The sequence below is a fragment of the Podarcis filfolensis genome (genome assembly GCF_964270895.1).
Source record: "Podarcis filfolensis genome assembly, chromosome: 9".
In the NCBI taxonomy this organism is placed as follows: domain Eukaryota; kingdom Metazoa; phylum Chordata; class Lepidosauria; order Squamata; family Lacertidae; genus Podarcis; species Podarcis filfolensis.
This window is the reverse complement of record NC_139610.1, coordinates 8,692,967-8,714,357: the sequence shown is the minus strand read 5'-3', so window position 1 is coordinate 8,714,357 and position 21,391 is coordinate 8,692,967. Positions and strand designations below refer to the sequence as shown.

General features: G+C 42.0%; 1 protein-coding gene and 1 long non-coding RNA gene across 15 annotated transcripts in view; one reads left to right on the top strand and one right to left on the bottom strand.

Moving 5' to 3' along the window:
• Positions 1-21,386, top strand: part of KCNIP4 (potassium voltage-gated channel interacting protein 4) — a 420,252-nt gene extending 398,866 nt beyond the window's left edge. For all 14 annotated transcript variants that reach the window (XM_083630790.1, XM_083630789.1, XM_083630795.1 and 11 more), the window contains 6 exons: positions 4,573-4,642; positions 11,051-11,121; positions 14,311-14,418; positions 16,195-16,299; positions 16,693-16,755; positions 19,611-21,386. In XM_083630790.1, the coding sequence (XP_083486916.1) occupies positions 4,573-4,642; positions 11,051-11,121; positions 14,311-14,418; positions 16,195-16,299; positions 16,693-16,755; positions 19,611-19,658 (465 nt within the window). In that variant the 3' untranslated portion in view covers positions 19,659-21,386. The remainder of the gene's footprint in view (positions 1-4,572; positions 4,643-11,050; positions 11,122-14,310; positions 14,419-16,194; positions 16,300-16,692; positions 16,756-19,610) is intronic.
• On the bottom strand, positions 11,115-14,304 carry LOC310770377. Its single transcript, XR_014552125.1, has 2 exons — positions 12,191-14,304; positions 11,115-11,315 (listed from the first exon to the last, which is right to left on the bottom strand). It is a non-coding gene; the product is annotated as an uncharacterized lncRNA (long non-coding RNA).
• Positions 21,387-21,391: the final 5 nt, after the last annotated feature.

Here is a 21,391-nt window from a genome sequence, read left to right as displayed (position 1 = left end):
TGAGACTGAGAAATAAAGTCCCATTGAGCTATTTTATGAAGCTCTTTTGATGCTGATGTGCTTTAGTAATCGATGGTGGGGGGGGGGGAGAAACCACTGTTCAATGTGGCTTTTCCTTTTCTGCAACTTTTAAAAATAATTAAGAATAATCTAACATAAATACTACCAAATGGAGGATTTGTGTGAATTTATCATGCAAATTTATTTAAATCTAATCGGTCAGTTAAAAAGGCTGCTTATTTATCAACTAAATATTCGGTAGGTTGATAACACTACTTTTGACACTTCTTCAAAGTTCCCTAAACCTTTGATGCCCATCTGTGTGCAGAACGTAGCATTGAAAACGAGGGTTCTTTCATTTTAAACTTTGTGCCATCTCTAGTGTAATGGGAGTTAATGATTAAGCATTTGAGGAAACACAGAGTTTGAGTAGTCAAATTGGCTGGAACCTAGCAAAATAATAAGTTTGCTCTGGGCAAACTATTTTTTTAAAGTAGATTCTCTTTCATCTTCTTTTACTGTTAGGTTTCTATTTTTAAAAGATGACATCCTATCTTGTCCTGGAAGGTCATGATCTCATAACAGAGACTGTGAGTAGAAGCAATATTCTTAGCTGTAATGAAGTGGCTAAAGTTTATTCCTGAAGAAAAAACCCTGATTCACTTCTTTTTCTTTTCATTAAAGCAGCTAAGGCATTTTTTTCCAAACTGGTTTTTACTATTATCTTTGCGTCCCCAGTTCCTATTTCTACACGGTCTACTTGGTGACCTCAGAGGCGAGAACCTCTGACTATTGTAGTTATTGTCAGAATCATCTAGTTATATGAAATATCAAGAAGATAAACACAACTAAGTTCGAAAACATCTGCTTGAAATTACATGCTAATATCACACAGCAAGTAACAGCTCCGGAAGGGGTGACCCCTTCTGCTGAACTCTATCTTCCAGTTATCAAATCATAACCACAATATTATAATTGAATTACTACTTCTGTTGCTCATAGCTCAAATCCTGCCCGCAAATTCATCGTACTATAATATTTCTTTAAATAGACTGAAAAAGGCATCCATTCTTCCATAAAACAGTCATCGTCAGATTCTCTTCATTTTGCTGTTAATTTTGCCAGTTTTGCAAGGCCCGTTATCTTACTTATCCATTCCTCATTGGTTGCAACTTTATCTTCCTTTCATTTCTGCACTTACAAAATCCTAGCTAATTGTTTTATTTTAAACACTCATATACCGCTGTCATTAAAATATATCACAGGGGCTGGTGCCACTTGGTTTTTGCCAACCGCGTAGCAAATCGTCACAACTTTGTAAGGTTGGCGGTTAGGCACTGGTTCATTCTTTGGTGGAGGGGATTATGAATTGGCTGTGCCTGCCCCTCATTTCTTGTTGCTGCTGCTGCTAGGGAATTCCGTTAAAGGAATCCAGGGGCTCAATTTGCTCTGTCCGATCCCCTCTCAGGAGTAGGGCCATGACAGAGTTCCTGGGAGCATCTGGGGTGAAGTAAGAGGCGGAAATCCGCCTCTGTGCTCCCCCGGTATGTTTTCCCTTCCTGACCTCTGGAGGTTCCAGTTGTCAGTCCTGTTCCTGCAGGTTCAGGTAGTCCGAACCAATGCCTAAGCAACCACTCACATGCTGTAATCAATAAAGTTGTGGCCAAATTAACACTAAAATCTTAAACAAATATTCTGTGTCCTGCGTGATTTATTTTGGAGGGGGTTTGGGGGTCTTCACACGCAACAAACTATTAGCAGTGACTTATCGCTGTGGGTTAAACCACAGAGCCTAGGACTTGCTGATCAGAAGGTTGGCGGTTTGAATCCCCGTGACGGTGTGAGCTCCCGCTGCTCAGTCCCTGCTCCTGCCAACCTAGCAGTTCAAAAGCATGTCAAAGTGCAAGTAGATAAATAGGTACCACTTCAGCGGGAAGGTAAACAGTGTTTCTGTGCACTGCTCTGGTTTGCCAGAAGCAGCTTAGTCATGCTGGCCACATGACCCGGAAGCTGTACGCCGGCTCCCTCGGCCAATAAAGCAAGATGAGCACCACAACCCCAGAGTCGGCCACGACTGGACCTAATGGTCAGGGATCCCTTTATCTTTACTTTTATCATGATATGTGAACTGGACCTTTGGCTTATTGGACTGAGTGGGAGCTGCGAAGAAGCAAGCCAGCTCCTATCTGTGTAGCGCTGCTATGGCTTCTTTTTGTGACCAAGAAATGTTGGCAGAATATTGGAAACTGAAACATATGCATAGCAAAAGGGTGCTGAATTGGAAAAGAACAGTGTGTCTGAGCAAGCCTACTGAGGATTGGCTATTCCGAAAATAAAACTGCTGTATTTAGCCGCTTCAGGAAATTAACGTATTGTTGGTGTAACACTTGGACTGCGATAAATCTGCCCTCTAGTTGATCTCCAAGTGGCAGTCATGTTCAAAACACCCTTAACACACCGACCCATAGCTAGAGGACTTGCACAGTGAAACTCATTGCACTTTTCAAATCTGATAAATTACTCGAGAAGCTAAGAAACTTAAAAGATCATTTTTATCATTCCCCTTCCACATAATTAATCATATGGTTGCTTACGGATATTGTGGTGCTGTGATAGGATGCTGAAATACTGTACAATGGACTTGGTTTTTTTACGGGTTGTTTTGTTGTTGTTATTGAGCACATTGCTGCCCTCTGGTGTCTAAGAATGCTGAAACTCCCACTAGAAAGCAGAACTTTAAGTTTTATTACAGACCATTGTAAATACAGTAGTAGCATTTTGTGTGTGGAATTTTTAAAACGGCAGCTTTTCCTGTTCATGGCAGAAAGGACGTTAGAAGTATGAACCCCTAAGCTAGCCATTTTGTGAGGGCTTTCCTGCAGCTTCTTGGTCCAAACTTTGGTAACAAACATTCCTTGTACCCCTTCTATTACTAGCTGGTGAAATAACACGTAATAATGACGTATGGGTACTTTATAAATGGCAGAGTATGTAACGAAAGAGAATATTTTGAAAGCCCTGCATGGTGAAATGCTCTTGTACCTGAACTCTCATGCCTGAAGTCATAACTTTCTCTAGGGGGTGCAACGCTGTCTGAGGAGTTCAAATTTTAACACACCTGATGGAGGATTTCATTTTATAATAACAATAAGTATTATTATTTTATTTGTATGCCACCCATCTGACTGAGTTGCCCCAGCCACTCTGGGAGGCTCCCAACAAAATATTAAAAGCACAAAAAAAGCACCAGCCATAAAAAAATTTCCCTGGACAGGGCTGCCTTCAGATGTCTTCTAAAAGTTAAGCAATTCTTTATCTCCTTGACATCTGATAGGAGGGCATTCCACAGGGTGGGCGCCACTGCCGAGAAGGCCCTCTGCCTGGTTCCCTGTAACCTCACTTCTCGCAGTGAGGGAACCACCAGAAAGGCCTCAGAGTTGGAACTCAGGTGAACGATAGGGGTGGAGATGCTCCTTCAGGTATACTGGGCCAAGGTCACTTAGGGCTTTAAAGGTCAGCACTAATACTTTAAATCCCACTCAGAAACGCACTGAAAGCCAGCGTAGATTCTTTAGGACCAGTGTTGTGTGGTCCCGGCAGCCGCTCCCAGTCACCTGCCTAGCTGCTACAATTCTGGATGAGTTGTAGTTTCTGAGTCACCTTCAAAAGTAGCATTGCAGTAGTCCAAGCAGGAGATAACCAGAGCATGCACCACTCTGGTGAGACAGTCTGTGGGCAGATAGGGTCTCAGCCAACAAACCAGATGGAGCTGGTAGACAGCTGCCCCGGACACAGAATCGACCTGCACCACCATGGACAGTTGTGAGTCCAAAATGACTCCCATGCTGCACACCTGGTCCTTCAGGGGCACAGTTACTCCATTCAGGACCAAGGAGTACGTAGGGTTTTGATCTGTAGGAATGTGTATCTAAGCTGTCCACCCCCCCCCACAATTGTTCAGGTACAACTTGGAATGGATTACTGTAATCCATTTTGCATTACTTTCTGTGGGAAAGCGCGCCTTGGTTTTGGAATGTTTTGGTTTTGGAACGGACTTCCGGAACGGATTAAGTTCGAGAACCAAGGTACTACTGTGTTATAGTTTGGTGCACTGTACATCTTTTGTAAACGGGGGCAGAGATCAAGGTGGGGTTGAAACCTAATGGTGTGCCCCTGACCAATGCCAGTTCTTCCAATAGCCTCACTTTGTTCAGCAAATTATCTTTCTAGTTCCTCTTTGAATCAGGATATCAAGATCACACTGATCACTGCAGGTATCAGCTCAACTTCTTTTAATGCAAACAGTGTAGAATGTGTCAGGAATCCAACAATGCTACTCACATTTCTCCTTGCAGTGAATATCCCTGCTAGGAGATGGGGGAGCTCATATGTGAACTTCCCTGCTTCAGGAGAGTTTGGACAGGCTTTGGCCCCTTTAGCAGAAAAGAACTTTTGTAAAGTAGTTTTCGAAATCTCTTGTTTGGTAGCGGTAAAACCCTCGCTGTTTGCAGTCTCTTGTACAATTTGTACATGGGCATGTTATTCATATGCATTCCTTGCCACTTTCCGTAGGAATGTCCCAGTGGGATTGTTAATGAAGAGACCTTCAAAGAGATTTACTCTCAGTTCTTCCCACAGGGAGGTGAGTACTCTGCGCATAATTAGTCTTGTTTGCATGCACAACCAATTGCCATAATTGCTTTGAAATTTGGCCTAAACAGGTTGTTGTTCTAGTTAATTAAGCCTTTTATACTACTTAATGGGTGGACAGAAGTACTTCGGGGTTTTAATTAAAGAGTGGAAATACCTACTAGCAATATCTATTTATAAAAGCACACAATCTGCAATTTGTGTGCTTAGATGTACAGCTCGCTCCATCCCAAAGGCTCTGGACAAGTAACAAAAGCAATAGTTAAATTCATATATTCCCTGTCGCCCTGTTTACTAACAAAGCCTTGAGGCCCCAAAGGAGCCCAAGTGGTAGGGTCTTGCAAAACTCAGTACTGAGCTTTGGGGAAGCTGCAGCAGGAGGGAGTTCTGCTTAAATCATCTGATTGGCGGTGCTTAAAAAGCCCCCATGCAAAGCACTTCAAAGGGGGCACTGTGGTCTAAACCACTGAGCCTCTTGGGCTTGCTGATCAGAAGGTTGGCAGTTCGAATCCCCACGATGGGGGTGAGCTCCCGTTGCTCTGTCCCAGCTCCTGCCAACCTAGCAGTTTGAAAGCACGCCAGTGCAAGTAGAAGGTAAACGATGTTTCTGTGCGCTCTGGTTTCCATCACAGTGTTCCGTTGCTCCAGAAGCGGTTTAGTCCTGCTGACCACATGGCCTGAAAAGCTGTCTGTGGACAAACATGGGCTCCCTCGGCGAGATGAAAGCGAGATGAGCGCCGCAACCCCATAGTCACCTTTGACTGGACTTAACTGTCCGGGGTCCTTTACCTTTACCATGTGATTACCACAGGGTGGGGGAGATCATGGCTTGGCCCACTACCCAGATCCAGTTCCCCATCCATGACTTAGACATGGAAACCATAAATATATGGTTTCTTGGATAGTAATAAAGTGTTGTTGTTGTTTAGTCATTTAGTCGTGTCCGACTCTTCGTGACCCCATGAACTAGAGCACACCAGGCACTCCTGTAAATAAAGTAGAATGGTTTAAAAAAAAGTTAAAAGTGAGGCTGGATTAAAAGTCAACAAGATATGCAGATATCCATCATTCATTCATTTCTCTTCTCTGTTAAATTCCCAGCATCTTAATATTAAAGCAAGTAAGCAGGCAGATCTGCAGAGCACTCCATGTCCACTCAAGCGAAAAAACACTTTATCAGAGGGCCTTCTTAGCTACAACTTTGGAATACTGTCGTTCCTCAGAAGTCAAACGGAATCTGTTCCGGAAGTCCGTTCGACTTCCAAAATGTTTGGAAACCAAAGCGTGGCTTCCGATTGGCTGCAGGAAGTTCCTGCAGCCAATCGGAAGCCACTGAAGCCCCATTGGACATCCAGGTTCCAAAGAATGCTCGCAAACCAGAACACTCACTTCCGGGTTTGCGGTGTTCGTGAGCCAAAACGTCCAAGTACCAAGGCGTTCAGGATCCAAGGTACGACTGTATTCACTCTACAAGGCCGTAGCATGGAACAACAAGGCTCCATTTTTTATTCAAACAATATCCAAAAAGTCAAAATATTATTTAGCCCTGAAGTGTCTATAAGAAAGGCCCATTAGCTTTCCTCCAACTCTCATTGGAGACTTTGGTTCTCTGTTAAATGACTGAGGTGGGTAGCCATCAGGGCCATCTGGAGTCTGTCATGTGTTTGCTTGTGAATATCTTAATTACATTGCTACACATATAATGAAGCATAGAAAAAGAAATTAACTACAAGTGCTCTTAACATTTGCACAGGGATTTTTTCCTTTGTTGTTCTTGTGATTTAATTTGAATCCATTCAAGAGTTAGCCTTAGAACCTTGCCGTGCTCCCTCTACTGAAATCTCTTTGCCACCCTAATCTCCAAAATCTAAAATAAAGCCCTCACTGAAGAGTTTAAGCTTGCCTGTTCCAAGTGTTCTAACTGATAGAGTCTTTAATTGTGAAAATAAAAGTTGGAGATTTAAGAGGGCCCACCCTCCTGCGAAATTGCTGCGAGTTCGTGAGAACTGGCAACACAGTAGATAATTCTTTATAAGCTCTATATGTGCCTGTATGTTCACGATTATTCCCCTCCTACAGTATCTTACATTTGTGTGCGCAGAAGGAAATGTAGGCGGCAGTTGAACAGTGAGTCAAAGCCTAAAGCTGGTGTGGATTTGTGATTCCCCAATTATCTCTGTGGGTTTTCCTTTGTTTTGCTAAGCCTGCTGCTTTCTCCCGCTCAACAAAACTGGGCATTTGTCACTGGTAATTTCCAGATCTTATACATTTGAGTATAGTGTGGGTCATATGCAATCACCCACTTAGTCTTCTTTTCCCTCTCGTTACTCAATATTTTCTTCTAGCATTTATTACAGCTTCTCTGTCTTCAATGTTTTCCCACTTTGTACATTTTATCAGTTACAATGGCCAGGGTATAATCGTGTTTTCACTCATCGTTCTTTAAGAGCAATCCATTGGGGATTTCTCTTGGGCAAGTCCCGTTGAATTGAATAGGAGTTGCGCACAATCTCGTGCTCTTAAGACGTTCTTCACCAGATCTTTCCACTTGAAGATGCCATTCATTCACTTTCTCATGTTGGGAAAGAAGGCACAAGGGGAGAACCACAGCTTGGTGGTCCAACATCTGCTTTGCATGCAGGCGGATTTGTGTCTCGTGTGTCCCAGTGTTCATGGAATCTTAAGAGTTGGAAGGAACCACAATGGGCATCTAGTCCAACCCTCTGCAATGCAGGAATCTTTTGCTCACTGTGAAGCATCTCCAAGGGGCTCTGGGAATGTCCCCTGTCTGAAATCCCAGAGAAGAATCTCACGGAGGGCCAGCATGGTGCAGTGGTTAGAGTGTCTGTTGGCCTAGGACCCTGGGAGCCCAGGGTTCAAAACCCCACTTGACATGAAGCTCACTGGTTGACCTTGGGCCAGTCACTACCTCTCAGCCTATCTATAGCCAGTGTGGTGTAGTGGACCTCCGCCATTTGCCTTCCACTGTTCTCGCTTTGCCATTGGAAATGGCAAAAGGGACACAGATGGATTGGAGGAAAGTTTGAGCCCATGGCATCCACAGCCCTCCCATTCTCAACAAACACCACAGGGGATGAGGACGGGGGAAGGGGGTGTGTTGTGCCAGGCCTGGTTCTGGTATATATATTTTTTCCTTTCAGCCAACCCTGGCCAGCACAAGACAGGCAGAACATGGAATTTGGTGGTTTGACTGCTAACAGATTGTTCTTATTCCCCTCCTTAGATGGTTCTATTAGGAAGGGAGGGAGAAGAGGCAATGATTTGCTGTAACAAAATTCCTCATGGTGCTGTGCTATATACTGTACACTGGCTATTGTAGAAATAACAACAACAACAATAATAAAATAAATAAATTTATTTCTACCCCGCCCATCTAACTGGGTTTCCCCAGCCGCTCTGGGCAGCTCCCAACAGAGCATTAAAAACAGAATAAAACTTCAAACATTAAAAACTTCCCTAAACAGCGCTGCCTTCAGATGTCTTCAGAAAATGAAATGGACCTCTGTACTAGTCTACATATGCATGCTAAATAAAGATTGAAATCCTTTTATTCAAATGAGATTGGTTTCATTGGAAATACTTTATTTCCATTTGAAAATTCTAGGCAGCTAACAACCATCCTATAAAAATGATAATCAACAAACTTTAAATGAAAACGAAACAAAAGGTTGCTGATAACACCGGCATAGTTTTTTATGAGGTTTAAAAACAGTGGTGTGCAAATACACTGTTGATTGATGGGTTTCAGTTTAATTCTGAATGTTTATAGATGTGGGACCTTTGGGCCTTTGTGAACCTTTCTTCTCCTCTGAAATTCTTTTTCCTGTCATAGCATATTATCCATAACATAATCAATAATATCTTCTATATAGTGCATTTCTGAATATTTTAAACTCTTACAGCATAGTACAGTATTATTAATATTGTTGTTAGACAGCATCAATTGATTTCATTGGGAATGTTAACTGTGGACTCAGCTACATTAGTGAAAAAATAGTGTTTTGAATTCGTTATAAACATACAACACCAGATGGCGGTGGAGAGCAAAAAAAAAAAGTTTGCGATTTTCTGTAGTCTTTTTTTTCCTTTTGCTATAACAATTCGATTTCTGACTTATTTATAGCATTTCTTCCACCCTATAAAGTGCTACATTTTGGTTGGACTGCATCCATTAATTATGATGATGGTGATCAAAATCACAAGTGATCTTTTGACAGCTGTTATTAAAAAAATGTGATGAGTCTTTAAAGAAATGTGAATAAGAGTATGTGATAATATCGCTATCTATAGCTACTATGTGTTACAGAAAAGGAAGTTAATATCAACAGATGTTCTTGGAATACACACCTTACTTTAACCTTGAACATAACAAAAAGCAAGGCTTTGGTGGACATTGCTGAATATTGCCCTCTTCCTTTTCAAACTGAATTATGAAATATTCTGAGAATTCTAAGAATGCAGAATTTGAGATACTTAAATTAGCTCTGCAGCAATAGACACACACACACCAGTCTAGAGATTCACATGTGCTTAAATGCATGCATGAATCTTTGCATATGTTCCAGTGCTTGGACTTGATCTGTGCATCTCTAGGGTATTTTCTGTGGAAATAGAAGTACAGATCCATAAATAATTTTTGAGTAGTATCTGGATAATAGCCAAGCACAGCTCTTGCCACTTGGTCTGTTTTTCTGAGGACTTCTGGCTAATATTTATTGAAAGAGGTGTTATAAGAAAATCCGCTCCTTTTCCCTTATGGGCCTGTATAGAGTCCTTATGTAGGTTCTCTATCGGTAGGAGAAAATAACAGAGGCCAACTAGAGAATATTGAGAAGCAAAGCAGCTAGTTATTAAACTATTTCAACAGGGTCCCCCACTCAGGGACTCAGGGAGGAGAGGAACCCCAAACAATGGTGTGCAAGCCCCTATATAGACTTTTGAAACTGCCCAGCCTGTAGCTCAAGACCACCCCCCAAAACACCATACATACATCACAGAAGGGGCGACCTACAGCAGAAAACCTGTCTGCCAGGATACCTGATAATGGTCACCGACTGCTTTTACCTGGGCATCCTGGGCATTCTTTTGTGGTGGTAAATACTCAGTTCCTGAATCCAGGTCACAGGCGCACCCTAAAGGTAAAGGTAAAGGGTGTCGGAATCAAGCCCTAATCAGTCAGAGGAATTGGCCACTCTCCAGGTGCCCGGCTTGGATTCCTTGTTGATCTCCCCCGTCAGCGACTCCCGGCAAGACAAGGCGAGATCCCGGCGATCCTCCTCTCTTCGTGAGAAGAACACACCTTTCCTCCCCCATCCCCAGGGAGGGGAGAGAGACAGACAGAAATGTATTTACATGCCTTTATTTCTGTCTTTCCAGCAGTACAGAGAAACGTGTCTGCACTCTTACAACACCAACAGCAGAGAGAGAATAACTCCTCCCATGTACTTCCAGTACAGGGTCATGTGACACTCTGAGCTAACATCCGGTGCTCAGTGCACATAATAGACTGTCCCTTGTTCCCACGGTACAGTCCCAAAACATCAACATCCTGTTTGGCTTTCCAGCCATCTGGAGCACTCAGCAGCATTGCTCCTTTTTCGTAACAACGGGACCCCTGACCATTAGGTCCAGTTGTGGCTGACTCTGGGTTGCGGCGCTCATCTCGCTTTATTGGCCGAGGGAGCCAGCGTACAGCTGGTCATGTGACCAGCATGACTAAGCCGCTTCTGGCGAACCAGAGCAGCACACGGAAACGCCGTTTACCTTCCCGCCGGAGCGGTACCTATTTATCTACTTGCACTTTGATGTGCTTTTGAACTGCTAGGTTGGCAGGAGCAGGGACCGAGCAACGGGAGCTCACCCTGTCTTGGGGATTCGAACCGCCAACCTTCTGATCGGCAAGTCCTAGGCTCTGTGGTTTAACCCACAGCGCTACCTGCGTCCCTATTCATACACAAATATATACCCTTAAGACAGGATTTGTGAGCAAAGATACAATGGGGAGGTTTTTCCATTTCCTTCCTCCTTACAGAGAAACATTTGAGGTCAATTTGGGAGAGTCAAAATGGTTTCAGGACTGTTTTTGTGTACTGTTTCAGACATGTGGTTTATAGATCCATGCATGTGTTTGCCTGGTACATCCATGGACATTTTATATCTTAGACCTTCTAATTCTCATAACAGAGGAAAATAATAATTAGTTGGGGGCAGTGGTGTATGGTAAATGGACTAGTTCCCTAAATGTTCCCAGTAAATTAAAGTATTAAAGCCTGACGCTGAATTCCACTGGTTGGGGGAGAAATGTTCTTCTATATAAGGCTGCTGAACTGAACTTCTTTATTCATGCAATTAATGAGGAACAACCTTGTTTACGTTGCAGATTCCACAACATACGCACATTTTCTGTTCAACGCATTTGACACAGATCACAACGGAAGTGTGAGTTTTGAGGTAAGGCTGTTTATTTCTGTTCTTGTCACCTGGTTTCTCTGGTAGGATCTGATCCAGCCAAAGTTTAAAGTACCTTCGATTCCAGTGAGAGGGTTAAGCATATTTTTCAGAACTCTCCCACAGAGTTCAACAGGGCTGTACTTCGGTTTTCTCAAGTATCGTGACATTTCAAAGTTTCATTAACAACAAAGAAGCTGAAATTTATAAAAAAGATAAGATACGCAAATGCTCGGAAAGGTCTTAAATGGAATGTGTTGTATCTATACTTGCAATCTGGATTTAGTAGTGCTTACTCCAAGAAAGAAACAGAAATTACTGTAAAAGCTCATAATGGTATCAATATTTTACTAAATATCCAAAGATTAACTGATGATTTAATAGCATAGTAAAAGCCAATCAAATATTACTTTTGACAAATTCTCATTTATCTAGCCCTCCTAAAGTGGTATCTCGGGTTACATACGCTTCAGGTTACACACGCTTCAGGTTACAGACTCCGCTAACCCAGAAATATTACCTCGGGTTAAGAACTTTGCTTCAGGATGAGAACAGAAATCGTGCTCTGGCGGCGCGGCGGCAGCAGGAGGTCCCATTAGCTAAAGTGGTGCTTCAGGTTAAGAACAGTTTCAGGTTAAGAACAGACCTCCAGAACGAATTAATTACGTAACCAGAGGTACCACTGTGCTTTCATTCCCCTGACGAATTGATATTGATATTGATGATTCATAATGATATTGATATCATTATGAAAAGGTTAAAATGAGTTCTGCTATCAAACTAGAGAAAGAAGGAAAAGGAAGTGAAAAAGGGAGATCTTTTAATTTGGAAGACTCAGTTCTTCAACTTCAACTTCCTTCATCTTCCAATACATTCCTTGTTTCTATATGTTATTCTAAATGTGAGATTAAAATAAGGTTAGTCGTGATTATTTTCCATGAGAATGAGTGCTTTTCTTTTAAAATAGGGGTAGTGTCTGCCAGAAGTGACCAGGCTTGGAATTCTAAAGTATTTGCTAGCAATATGCGGGATAAAGCCTTTAAGGTTGTGACCCAAAAGCTCAGTCCCTTACATGTAAGCTGTTTTGACATCAGTGGCATGTACATCTCCAAGTAAATGTTCTTAAGCTCAGATATAAATCTGCTATGTTGCTAGGGGTGAATAAATAATCCCCGTCTGGTTTCCTCAGATGACACAAGTGAAATATGTGTTAACCCTGTTGAAAAAGAGAGAGACGCTGTTTGTTTACCGTGGTTCTCTTTTCCTCCGTCGAAGTGTTCCTTACACATTCTTTTCAACAGACAGGGGCGAAAATATATGGGACCTATTGCTAGGTTTGTTTGATCACAGGCAATTCCCAGTCCTGTCCCTGGATGCTTGTGCGTCAACTCTCATGTCAAAATGGCTTTGGGAAAGCTCATGCTGCCGACCAGCAGAATGGCGGATGCCTTCATTTGCACCTTGGGAACATCTCCTCTTTCCTTTCTAATCTCAGAGTGGCAGAGCCCAGAGAGAGGCTCTTGGCACCAGCGCTTCAAAACAGATCCCCTTAAATCTTTTGTGTGCCTGTCTGCTGATCCTTCCTTTCTATTGTCTGGAGCAAAATATGAAGGAGTAGGGTTTTTTTGGTCATCTTTTCGCCTCCCTTATAGCTCAAACGGTATTTTGGTGCTTGTGAACAATGTTGTATGAAGAGCGGGAGATTTCTGAAAGGAGTATGAGTTTGAATAGGCAGGGAGGAAAGCAAACAGGTTTACCAACAGAGCTATTTTCAGACGCAGTCCTATTAACGTGCCGACCAGAACGACCAGATTCAGGTTTTTTGTTTCCTATCACATCACAACAGAACAGCCACAAGAAAGCCGTAAAATTTTTGTTGGATTTCTTTAGGATGTTGTTGCATTATAATGTTTATAAAATGTAGGAACGCACCAGGCCTTCACAATCTTGGTCTTTGTTACTGGCTATGTTAAGAAAGTTATTTTCGTTTTGCACAGGTCAGCGTGCACTCAGCTTCAGCAAATATTCTCTCTGTGTGTGTAGGTCCGATGGATGGTTCTAATCCTTGATTCCAACGAGTGCTAATGGGGCAGCCGGTGATTATAGAGCCTCATGGAGCCTCTTCCCTTGGGATTTTAAGCCGATGAAATCGTGATGTGCCATGAATTAGCTAGATTGGGTTAGAGGTCAGGCAAAGAGTCTGCATTTTCCTGAGTTTTTTTTTCTGATATGCAGAGCCCACAAGAGTATTGCTCATTGATCAACACTGAGGTCAGCAAATACAACCTCACCTTTCTTGCTCTGTTTGATGTAGCTTTTGCTTTACATAAAAAAATAAGGGGAGCCTTGTTGCATCAGGCCAAAGGCTCGTCTACTATTTCATCCTAGTCTCACAGTGGCCAACCAGAAATAAATTCCCAGTAACTTTCAGATTACTTTTATTCCTCTTGGGATGAAGCTTCTATATTACTAAATTAATTGAGTTTATTGCCCATAGGCTAACGCACAAGTGCAGAAGAAGACTACTTTCTCATACAAAATTGGATGTACCACTTAATGTTTGTTCTATTTTAAGCCACCCTCCAGTATAAATAATCCCAAGGTGACTCACAGCTGTTTTTACACTTCTATAATGTTGTTAATCAGGAATTCTCTGTAATAAAATAGTTATTCAGTGTATGTTCAATAAGCCAGTCCTGCATGCTCAGCCTTAGTTGCTTTTGATATTTGTGCTTTTTCTTGCCGGGACGGGGATAGCTCAGTCAGTAGAGCATGAGACTCTTAATCCCAGGGTCACGAGTTCAAGTTGTGAAAAAAGATACCAGCATGGCAGGGGTTGGACTAGATGACCATCATGGTCCCTTCCAACTCTACAGTTCTATTATTCTATACTTAGCCATTGGTCCCTAACTTTGGACTGTCAGCTTTCATGCTTTGGGTCTTCCATGCGAGGGATGGAGGCAAAACTGCCATTCTGTTTTGAGGACAACCTTGTTTGGTTTTTGTTTCTGCAGATATTTTTTAAAAAGCAGCATTGTTATGATGGCAAATTTTGCATCTCAAGCACAGACACACGCGCACAGAGATAATAGAAGTATAGGGTCACCAAGTCCAAACCTCTGCGTTGCAGGACTCACAGCAAAATAGATGGAAATAGAGCTTTTATTAATCCACCATCTTGCTCTCTTTCAGGATTTTGTTATGGGCCTTTCAATTTTACTCCGGGGGACGGTGCAAGAAAAACTCAACTGGGCTTTTAATCTGTATGATATAAATAAGGACGGCTGTATAACTAAAGAGGTGAGGAGACCATTTCACTCACTGTAATTTGAAAACACTTGTCATTTTCCCCCCAAATTTTTTTATTAGTTTTCACAATATTATAAACAAACAAACAAACACACAAGACAAACAAGCATAAATCATAGCCTTATTGAAAATTACAGTTATTAACTTTAAGTGACTTCCTCGCTTCCCTTTGGTTGAATTTCATTGCATGTCCTTTTAACGGTTTTCCAAATCCCAATTTTTATAAAATTTAACTTAAGCATTAACATCCTTAGATCTTCACCTTATGGAATTAAACATATTAATTCATCACTTAACATAAATAAAATCCTTAGCCCATTAAGTATCTTCAAGCTATTTTCAGTTAGTTTAACTTAGCAAATTTAACTACATAATCATTAAATTTATTCCATTCTTCCTGATACTCCTCCTCCTTCTGGTCGCGGACTCTTCCAGTTAGGTCGGCTAGCTCCGAAAAATCCATCATCTTCATCTTCATCACTTGTCATTAATTGCATGTAACGGGGCTGCTGTTTATTGGTTTTAGTAGATTAATTCCAGGACTAGGGACTTCCTGCTTTCCCAAGTGGCTGTAGTATGAGTAAGAGGCAAATGCCAGGATCCCTTGTATACAGGACATTAGGACTCACTCACCTCTGCTCCATTGCGACATCTCGTGCTGCTCTTGTCCCATGATAACACTGTCAAATGCTGCTGCTTCAAGCATCTGCTTGGGTTGCTTCCGCACTCAAGCTAACCTCTCCATGCACACCAGTCACCTGCCCACCCAGGCTAAGTTATGCAAACAGCCAAATCAAGCACTAAAGTTGCCGTCATTCCATTTCTGTTGGCATGTGTGTACATTTGCAAGTTTGAGTACTCACTCGGAAAGAAAACTCTCTCCAAACAAGGGAGAGAAGAAGAAAATTCAGTATGGCAAAAGGCAGCAGGACAGCAAACCTACAAGAGGGAGTGAGCAAGTGTCTGATTTGGCCAAATAACCATTTGAAATAAAATTTAATTCAGATTTGTCCCCACCAGCTACTTGACTTTGTTTAGTGTTTTCTTTTCAATGCAAATTGAATCTCTGTTAAGTATAAAGACAGAGTCTCCTTACTTTAAATGGAATTCACTCAGCATTCCAATAATGGGAGGGGTTTGCTATGATGGTTCCTGAAACAAGAGGCACAATGGGGTTTATCTCAGTCTTCTGCTTCCACCTGATGGCCATTTCTTACATTGCTTTTGAAAGATGCAGGTGGAATATTAGGGGAAATAGTTGCTCCTACCAACCTAGCAGTTCGAAAGCACGCAGTGCAAGTAGATAAATACTTCCTGCGGGAAGGTAAACGGCGTTTCCATGCGCTGCTCTGGTTTGCCAGAAGCGGCTTAGTCATGCTGGCCACATGACCCGGAAGCAGTACGCCGGCTCCCTCAGCCAGATGAGCGCTGCAACCCGAGTCATCCGCGACTGGACCTGTCAGGGGTCCCTTCACCTTTACCTGGGTCAGATAAAATGCTTCTGTAGGCCTGTAAACATCTGATTTATCCAGCGATGGCATTTCTACAGGAAAACACCCAGCAACTTAAGAAATGTTGATTTCTAGCAGTTCAGGCAACTACTTTTTCATCATTGCAAATGAAACACCTGCCTATTATTTTTGGGAAGGTTTTTCACTTCTATGCTAGCAAGGCTTCTGTCTTGTAAATGCAACTCTTTTCCCAATTGTGCATTTTCCACTGCATATTTTCCCTTCTCACTTTAATGTTTCGTTCCCTCCCCAACAGGAAATGCTGGATATTATGAAAGCTATATATGATATGATGGGGAAATGCACTTATCCTGTTGTCAAAGAAGATGCCCCAAGACAACATGTGGAAACGTTTTTCCAGGTAGGTACGATTTGGAGGGAGGGGAGCCAGGTGAAATGATGGTCATAGATAGTTATCATATTGATGGTTTGCAGTGTGGCTCTTCTTGCTATGTTGCCTATACTGTACTAATTTGATTAAGCAAATCCCCTTCCTTCTTCATTTCCATTTTTGTCTTGCCTACTCTGCGAGTCTTTCATTTGGGTGGGTAAAATGTTTGAGACGCCCGCAAATTTAAAGCTCAGCACCTGTGTGATTTGTTAAAACAAATATAAAATGTCGGAAAGTAGGAGTAGTTTCTTAGGGAGCCATTACACTATCACCTGTCCCCAAACCTGGCTTCTCATAGAAATGAAAGGCGGCAGTCTTAAACGGAGAACGACATTACTTAAGCAAGCATTTCTTCTTTGGCAGAAAATGGACAAGAACAAAGATGGTGTGGTCACCATAGATGAATTCATTGAAAGCTGCCAAAAAGTGAGTAACCGGTATATTCATAGTGCTTTGCTCTTATGACACAATACAAAACCGCAGTAGGAAGCTGTGGCATGTACGGTATTTCACAAATTGTCCATATTTTAGAAAACACATTTATTATTTCATGGAATCATAGAGCTGGAAAGGCCATTGGGAGACCATGTTCACCTGTCCAGCTCCTTGCTCAGTGCAAGAAATCCAGAGGTGGCGCGTATTCCAAAAGATGTTGACTGAAGACTACCAGGAAGGGAGAGCTTCTACGTAACTGACTCCGTTGTTGAACTGCCCACACCAAAAAGTTCTTTATGTAACCAGAATCTCTCTCCTCCTGCAACTTAGCTCATTAGATCTAGTCCTCCTCTCTGAGGCACCTAGTAACAAGGCTTTGTCGGATTCTATATGACAGCCCTTCAGGTATTTGAAGATAGTGTCAGCCTATTCTGCCCTGTCTTCCTTCCCCCAGGCTGAACATTCACATTTTCCTTCTGTGAGAATCAATAAGAATCCAATATCCAGCAAGCATTTCTCTAACATGCAACAGGGCAGGCCTCGGAGATCACATTGGATGTTGTTACTCAACATGCTCCTTAATTATTTGAGAAAATGTCAGAACATATAAAATGTATATCCGGTAAACCGAAATAATTTTAACAAGATGCCATAAAGACTGAAGCAGCAGTGGCACATTCAATAAAAAAGAACAGTCACTTTTCAGAGAAGGCCTTTTGATATAAAAACCCTTCACTTATCAATGGTTGTCCAGGCAATTTCTCTAAGCTGGAGAATAGAATCATAGAGTTGGAAGAGACCACAAGGGCCATCGAGTCCAACCCCCTGCCAAGCAGGAAACACCATCAGAGCACTCCTGACATATGGTTGTCAAGCCTCTGCTTAAAAACCTCCAAAGAAGGAGACTACACCACACTCCTTGGCAGCAAATTCCACTGTCGAACAGCTCTTACTGTCAGGAAGTTCTTCCTAATGTTTAGGTGGAATCTTCTTTCTTGTAGTTTGGATCCATTGCTCCGTGTCCGCTTCTCTGGAGCAGCAGAAAACAACCTTTCTCCCTCCTCTATGTGACATCCTTTTATATATTTGAACATGGCTATCATATCACCCCTTAACCTACTCTTCTCCAGGCTAAACATGCCCAGCTCCCTTAGCCGTTCCTCATAAGGCATCGCTTCCAGGCCTTTGACCATTTTGGTTGCCCTCCTCTGGACACGTTCCAGTTTGTCAGTGTCCTTCTTGAACTGTGGTGCCCAGAACTGGACACAGCACTCCAGGTGAGGTCTGACCAGAGCAGAATACAGTGGCACTATTACTTCCCTTGATCTAGATGCTATACTCCTATTGATGCAGCCCAGAATTGCATTGGCTTTTTTAGCTGCCGCTAAAATAGTCTCTTTGTTCCCCATTTCATCAGCATAAATAGAACACAGAGGAAGGCCTTCCTCTGCCAAAGTCATATCTAGTGGTTGGCAAAGTTACCTTTTCCCCCTGTAGCCAAAGTGCACTGGAAAAATCAATGCACAGTTGGGAGGCTCATACCCAGGTGTTTTAAGGTGTACATTAGGATGGAAATCATGTCAAAGCAAAACAGCAAAAACCCTAAATTTAAGTTGTTGAATATGTTATACCATAAGCCTGCAACTTACGCACCTTTAACTTGTGCTCATTCATCTTTATGCACACGGCAAAATAAATAAATAAATAGAAGCAGAAATGGGGCAACATTTGGGGGGATACGACTTTGGCAATCCCGCCCACCACTGATCCCAATATGCTTTGACTATACGTTATTTTGGCTCTAGGCGTGATCCCTGGAACATAACCCCTGCGTAAGTTGCAGGATTACTGTATTTAAAGTAGCTTATTAATTCATTTGGATAAGACAACATTTTACTGAGAATAAAATGAACAAGCAAGTCACTTGCCTGTCAATAATCCCAAGACCTTTGCACTCGTTGGCCAAGAATAGGTAAGAAGAAATTTACCTTTTACCAATGAACTGTGTAGGATATTGCGTGCCTATTTCCCCTTGATTTCCAAAAGGGTTTCTTTTTAAAATAAAAGCTAAAAGTTAAGGGAGAGGATCTGATCGACCTCAAACACAACCTGTGGCCCTGGTTGGCCTTCCCCTTTCCTTGCACATTCTGTGTGAGAGCCAGAGGTTTCCCATTGGCTTCTTCTGCAGTAGTGGTTGTGGCACATCTCAAGAACAGCAGCAGAAGGTTGACATGGCTGCTGAACCTCTTAAGCCAATTCCTACAAAGTTCTATGCCTGTTGCCTCCGTTGTGTTTTATCAAGATTTTGCTATAAACAGCAAGGTATATTTGACAGACAGAACAGGTGTGAGTTACATGTTTAATTTTTAGGCTTGTGATTGTAATTGTATGCCATCGCCAAACTTTAGCAGCTCCCCACAATGTTTTCTCTGTAAATTATTTGTGATAGACTGTAAGCAGCAGGTACTATTAGCAGAACAATGTGTCTTCAAACGTAATGAGGCCTGTATAGAACACTGGGCTGTGTGGCAGACCTGTGGCCTGCATCACATATAAACTAGGCTTTAGAGCAAAACTGCAGTCAGCAGACTTGCAGGATTTGTGATAGTGGTATAGGAGAAATCTACTAGTCAAAGAAAATAATCAAAAATTCCACTTGGAAGACCCCAGCCCTTGGACATACCCAAAGTAGGTACTAACGTTTAGCTGCTTATGATACCGAAAATTTATAAACGGTGTGGTTTTTCAGCCTAAGGAGGAAAATATTCATTGGATTAAAAATATTTCTGACTTTTCACTTTCAGATTTTAAATCTCTTTCTCAGATGAGATGTCTCTTTCTTACAGGATGAAAATATAATGCGTTCCATGCAGCTCTTTGAAAACGTGATCTAACTCGACGCAGTTCTTTCTTCAATAAATGGACGGTATGAACAATCCTGCAACAACGAATCCATAATGCTGTTGCCACTTTTACCATAAAACAGGATTGCTCAGCTTTACACGGATGTGTATAATGCAAATAAGTTTCGTTTAATCAAAGCCTTCCTACGGAGACCGTATTTTTCCAGTAGTTGAGGTAAAATAGTTCTCTTAAACAATGCTCACGTAGTTGTCCTTAAAAAAAACTTCATTTGATTCAGAGAACAATCCAAAGAAACCAAAATGAAAATGGAATTATCGCCTCCAAAACTACATAGAAGAGATCCAGGGGAGAGGAAGAGGGCAGGATCTGTTACTTGTTTCTATTCGATGAGTTTATTAGCTATAAAACTCTTTCATTTTATACTCCCTTGTGTATGAACGCAATCTTACACAATTCTCAGTTAAAGGTATTACAGCTAATTACAGTTTGGGCACAATCATCTTTGTGTGCAGTGGAGTCCTGTTTCCTCTGCCTTCCCCTTATGCTGACATCACAACAGATCATTACTGGAAAGGGGAGGTCTGCATGCATTGAGCCTGCCCATGTCCCCTATTCCCCATAATGATGGAGCATACTTGTCAAATGTAAGTTTGTGCCCAGAGCTGGAAGGGACCCTGAAGGTAATCTAATCCACCTCGCCCCCTGCCCAGAAGACACACAGACTCCATTATGCTCAGTGGAGAATCTGTCCACATAAGGGTTGGCCATCTTTGTGTAGCAACCTGCAATTATTTTTTTAACTTCACTATCAACCCATTTTATAAAAGAATGTTCTTTTTTATAGTAAATGGATACTGGATCAATTTAGTGAATGGTTGCCTATGGCAAACATCTTCCATCTTTAAGATCACCAGTTTATGTAAAATTCTGTCTGAATTTTAACTAAAGTGTTACGCTCCCACATAAAGGGTAGAAATTAGCTTTACAATGAGTGCTGCTTTCTTTAACTAAAGCAACTGTCCGAGGGAACTGAACTACTACTTTTTAACTGTGGGACCGGCCCAAAATTAGTAGTAAAAAAGGAACGAATGTATTTGTAAGTTTCTAAGCACTCACTGCTCAGGATACATAGCAGTATAGAGTCATGCCGGACACTAGACTGCAAGTTTTGAAATTATTTTCCTCCTCTGACTATGGTGGAAGATGCATAAGTTCATTAGAACAGTTATGTAAGAGCAGTGGTAATAATGGGTTTTTTTGAAAAGGGGAGGCAACTTTTTTTTTCCTTTAAAGGCTACTACAGGGAAGAGGGAAGAAGAATGTGTCAGGATGGAGCAGCAATGGGTACAAGCAGGCTCCCTTCCTCCCTGCCTTTTACCCAGACATCATTGCTGAACTGTAGCCAGCAAAGAGGCGTCTTCCCCCCTCCCCTCCAACATATTCAAATCATTCTTACATGCCTGCCCACAAGCATATAACCACCGGTACCAGACAATGGCAAACCTTAATTGTGACATTTCTGCACAAAGGATCTGAAGAGCTTACAGAAGTCCAAAGAGAGCTGCAAACTGTTTTTTGCAAAAATATAAGTAAAGCAGGCATCTATTCTGGTGTAGAGAAGGGAATGAGGCATGTTGAAGGCTGCTCTGCTATCACCAGTGTAGGAATATGAGTAGTACAATACATGTACACTTGAAATTTGCTGTAGTGTTTGTGAAAATTATATGTGCACTTTAATAAAAAAAAATAATATGAAATGGCG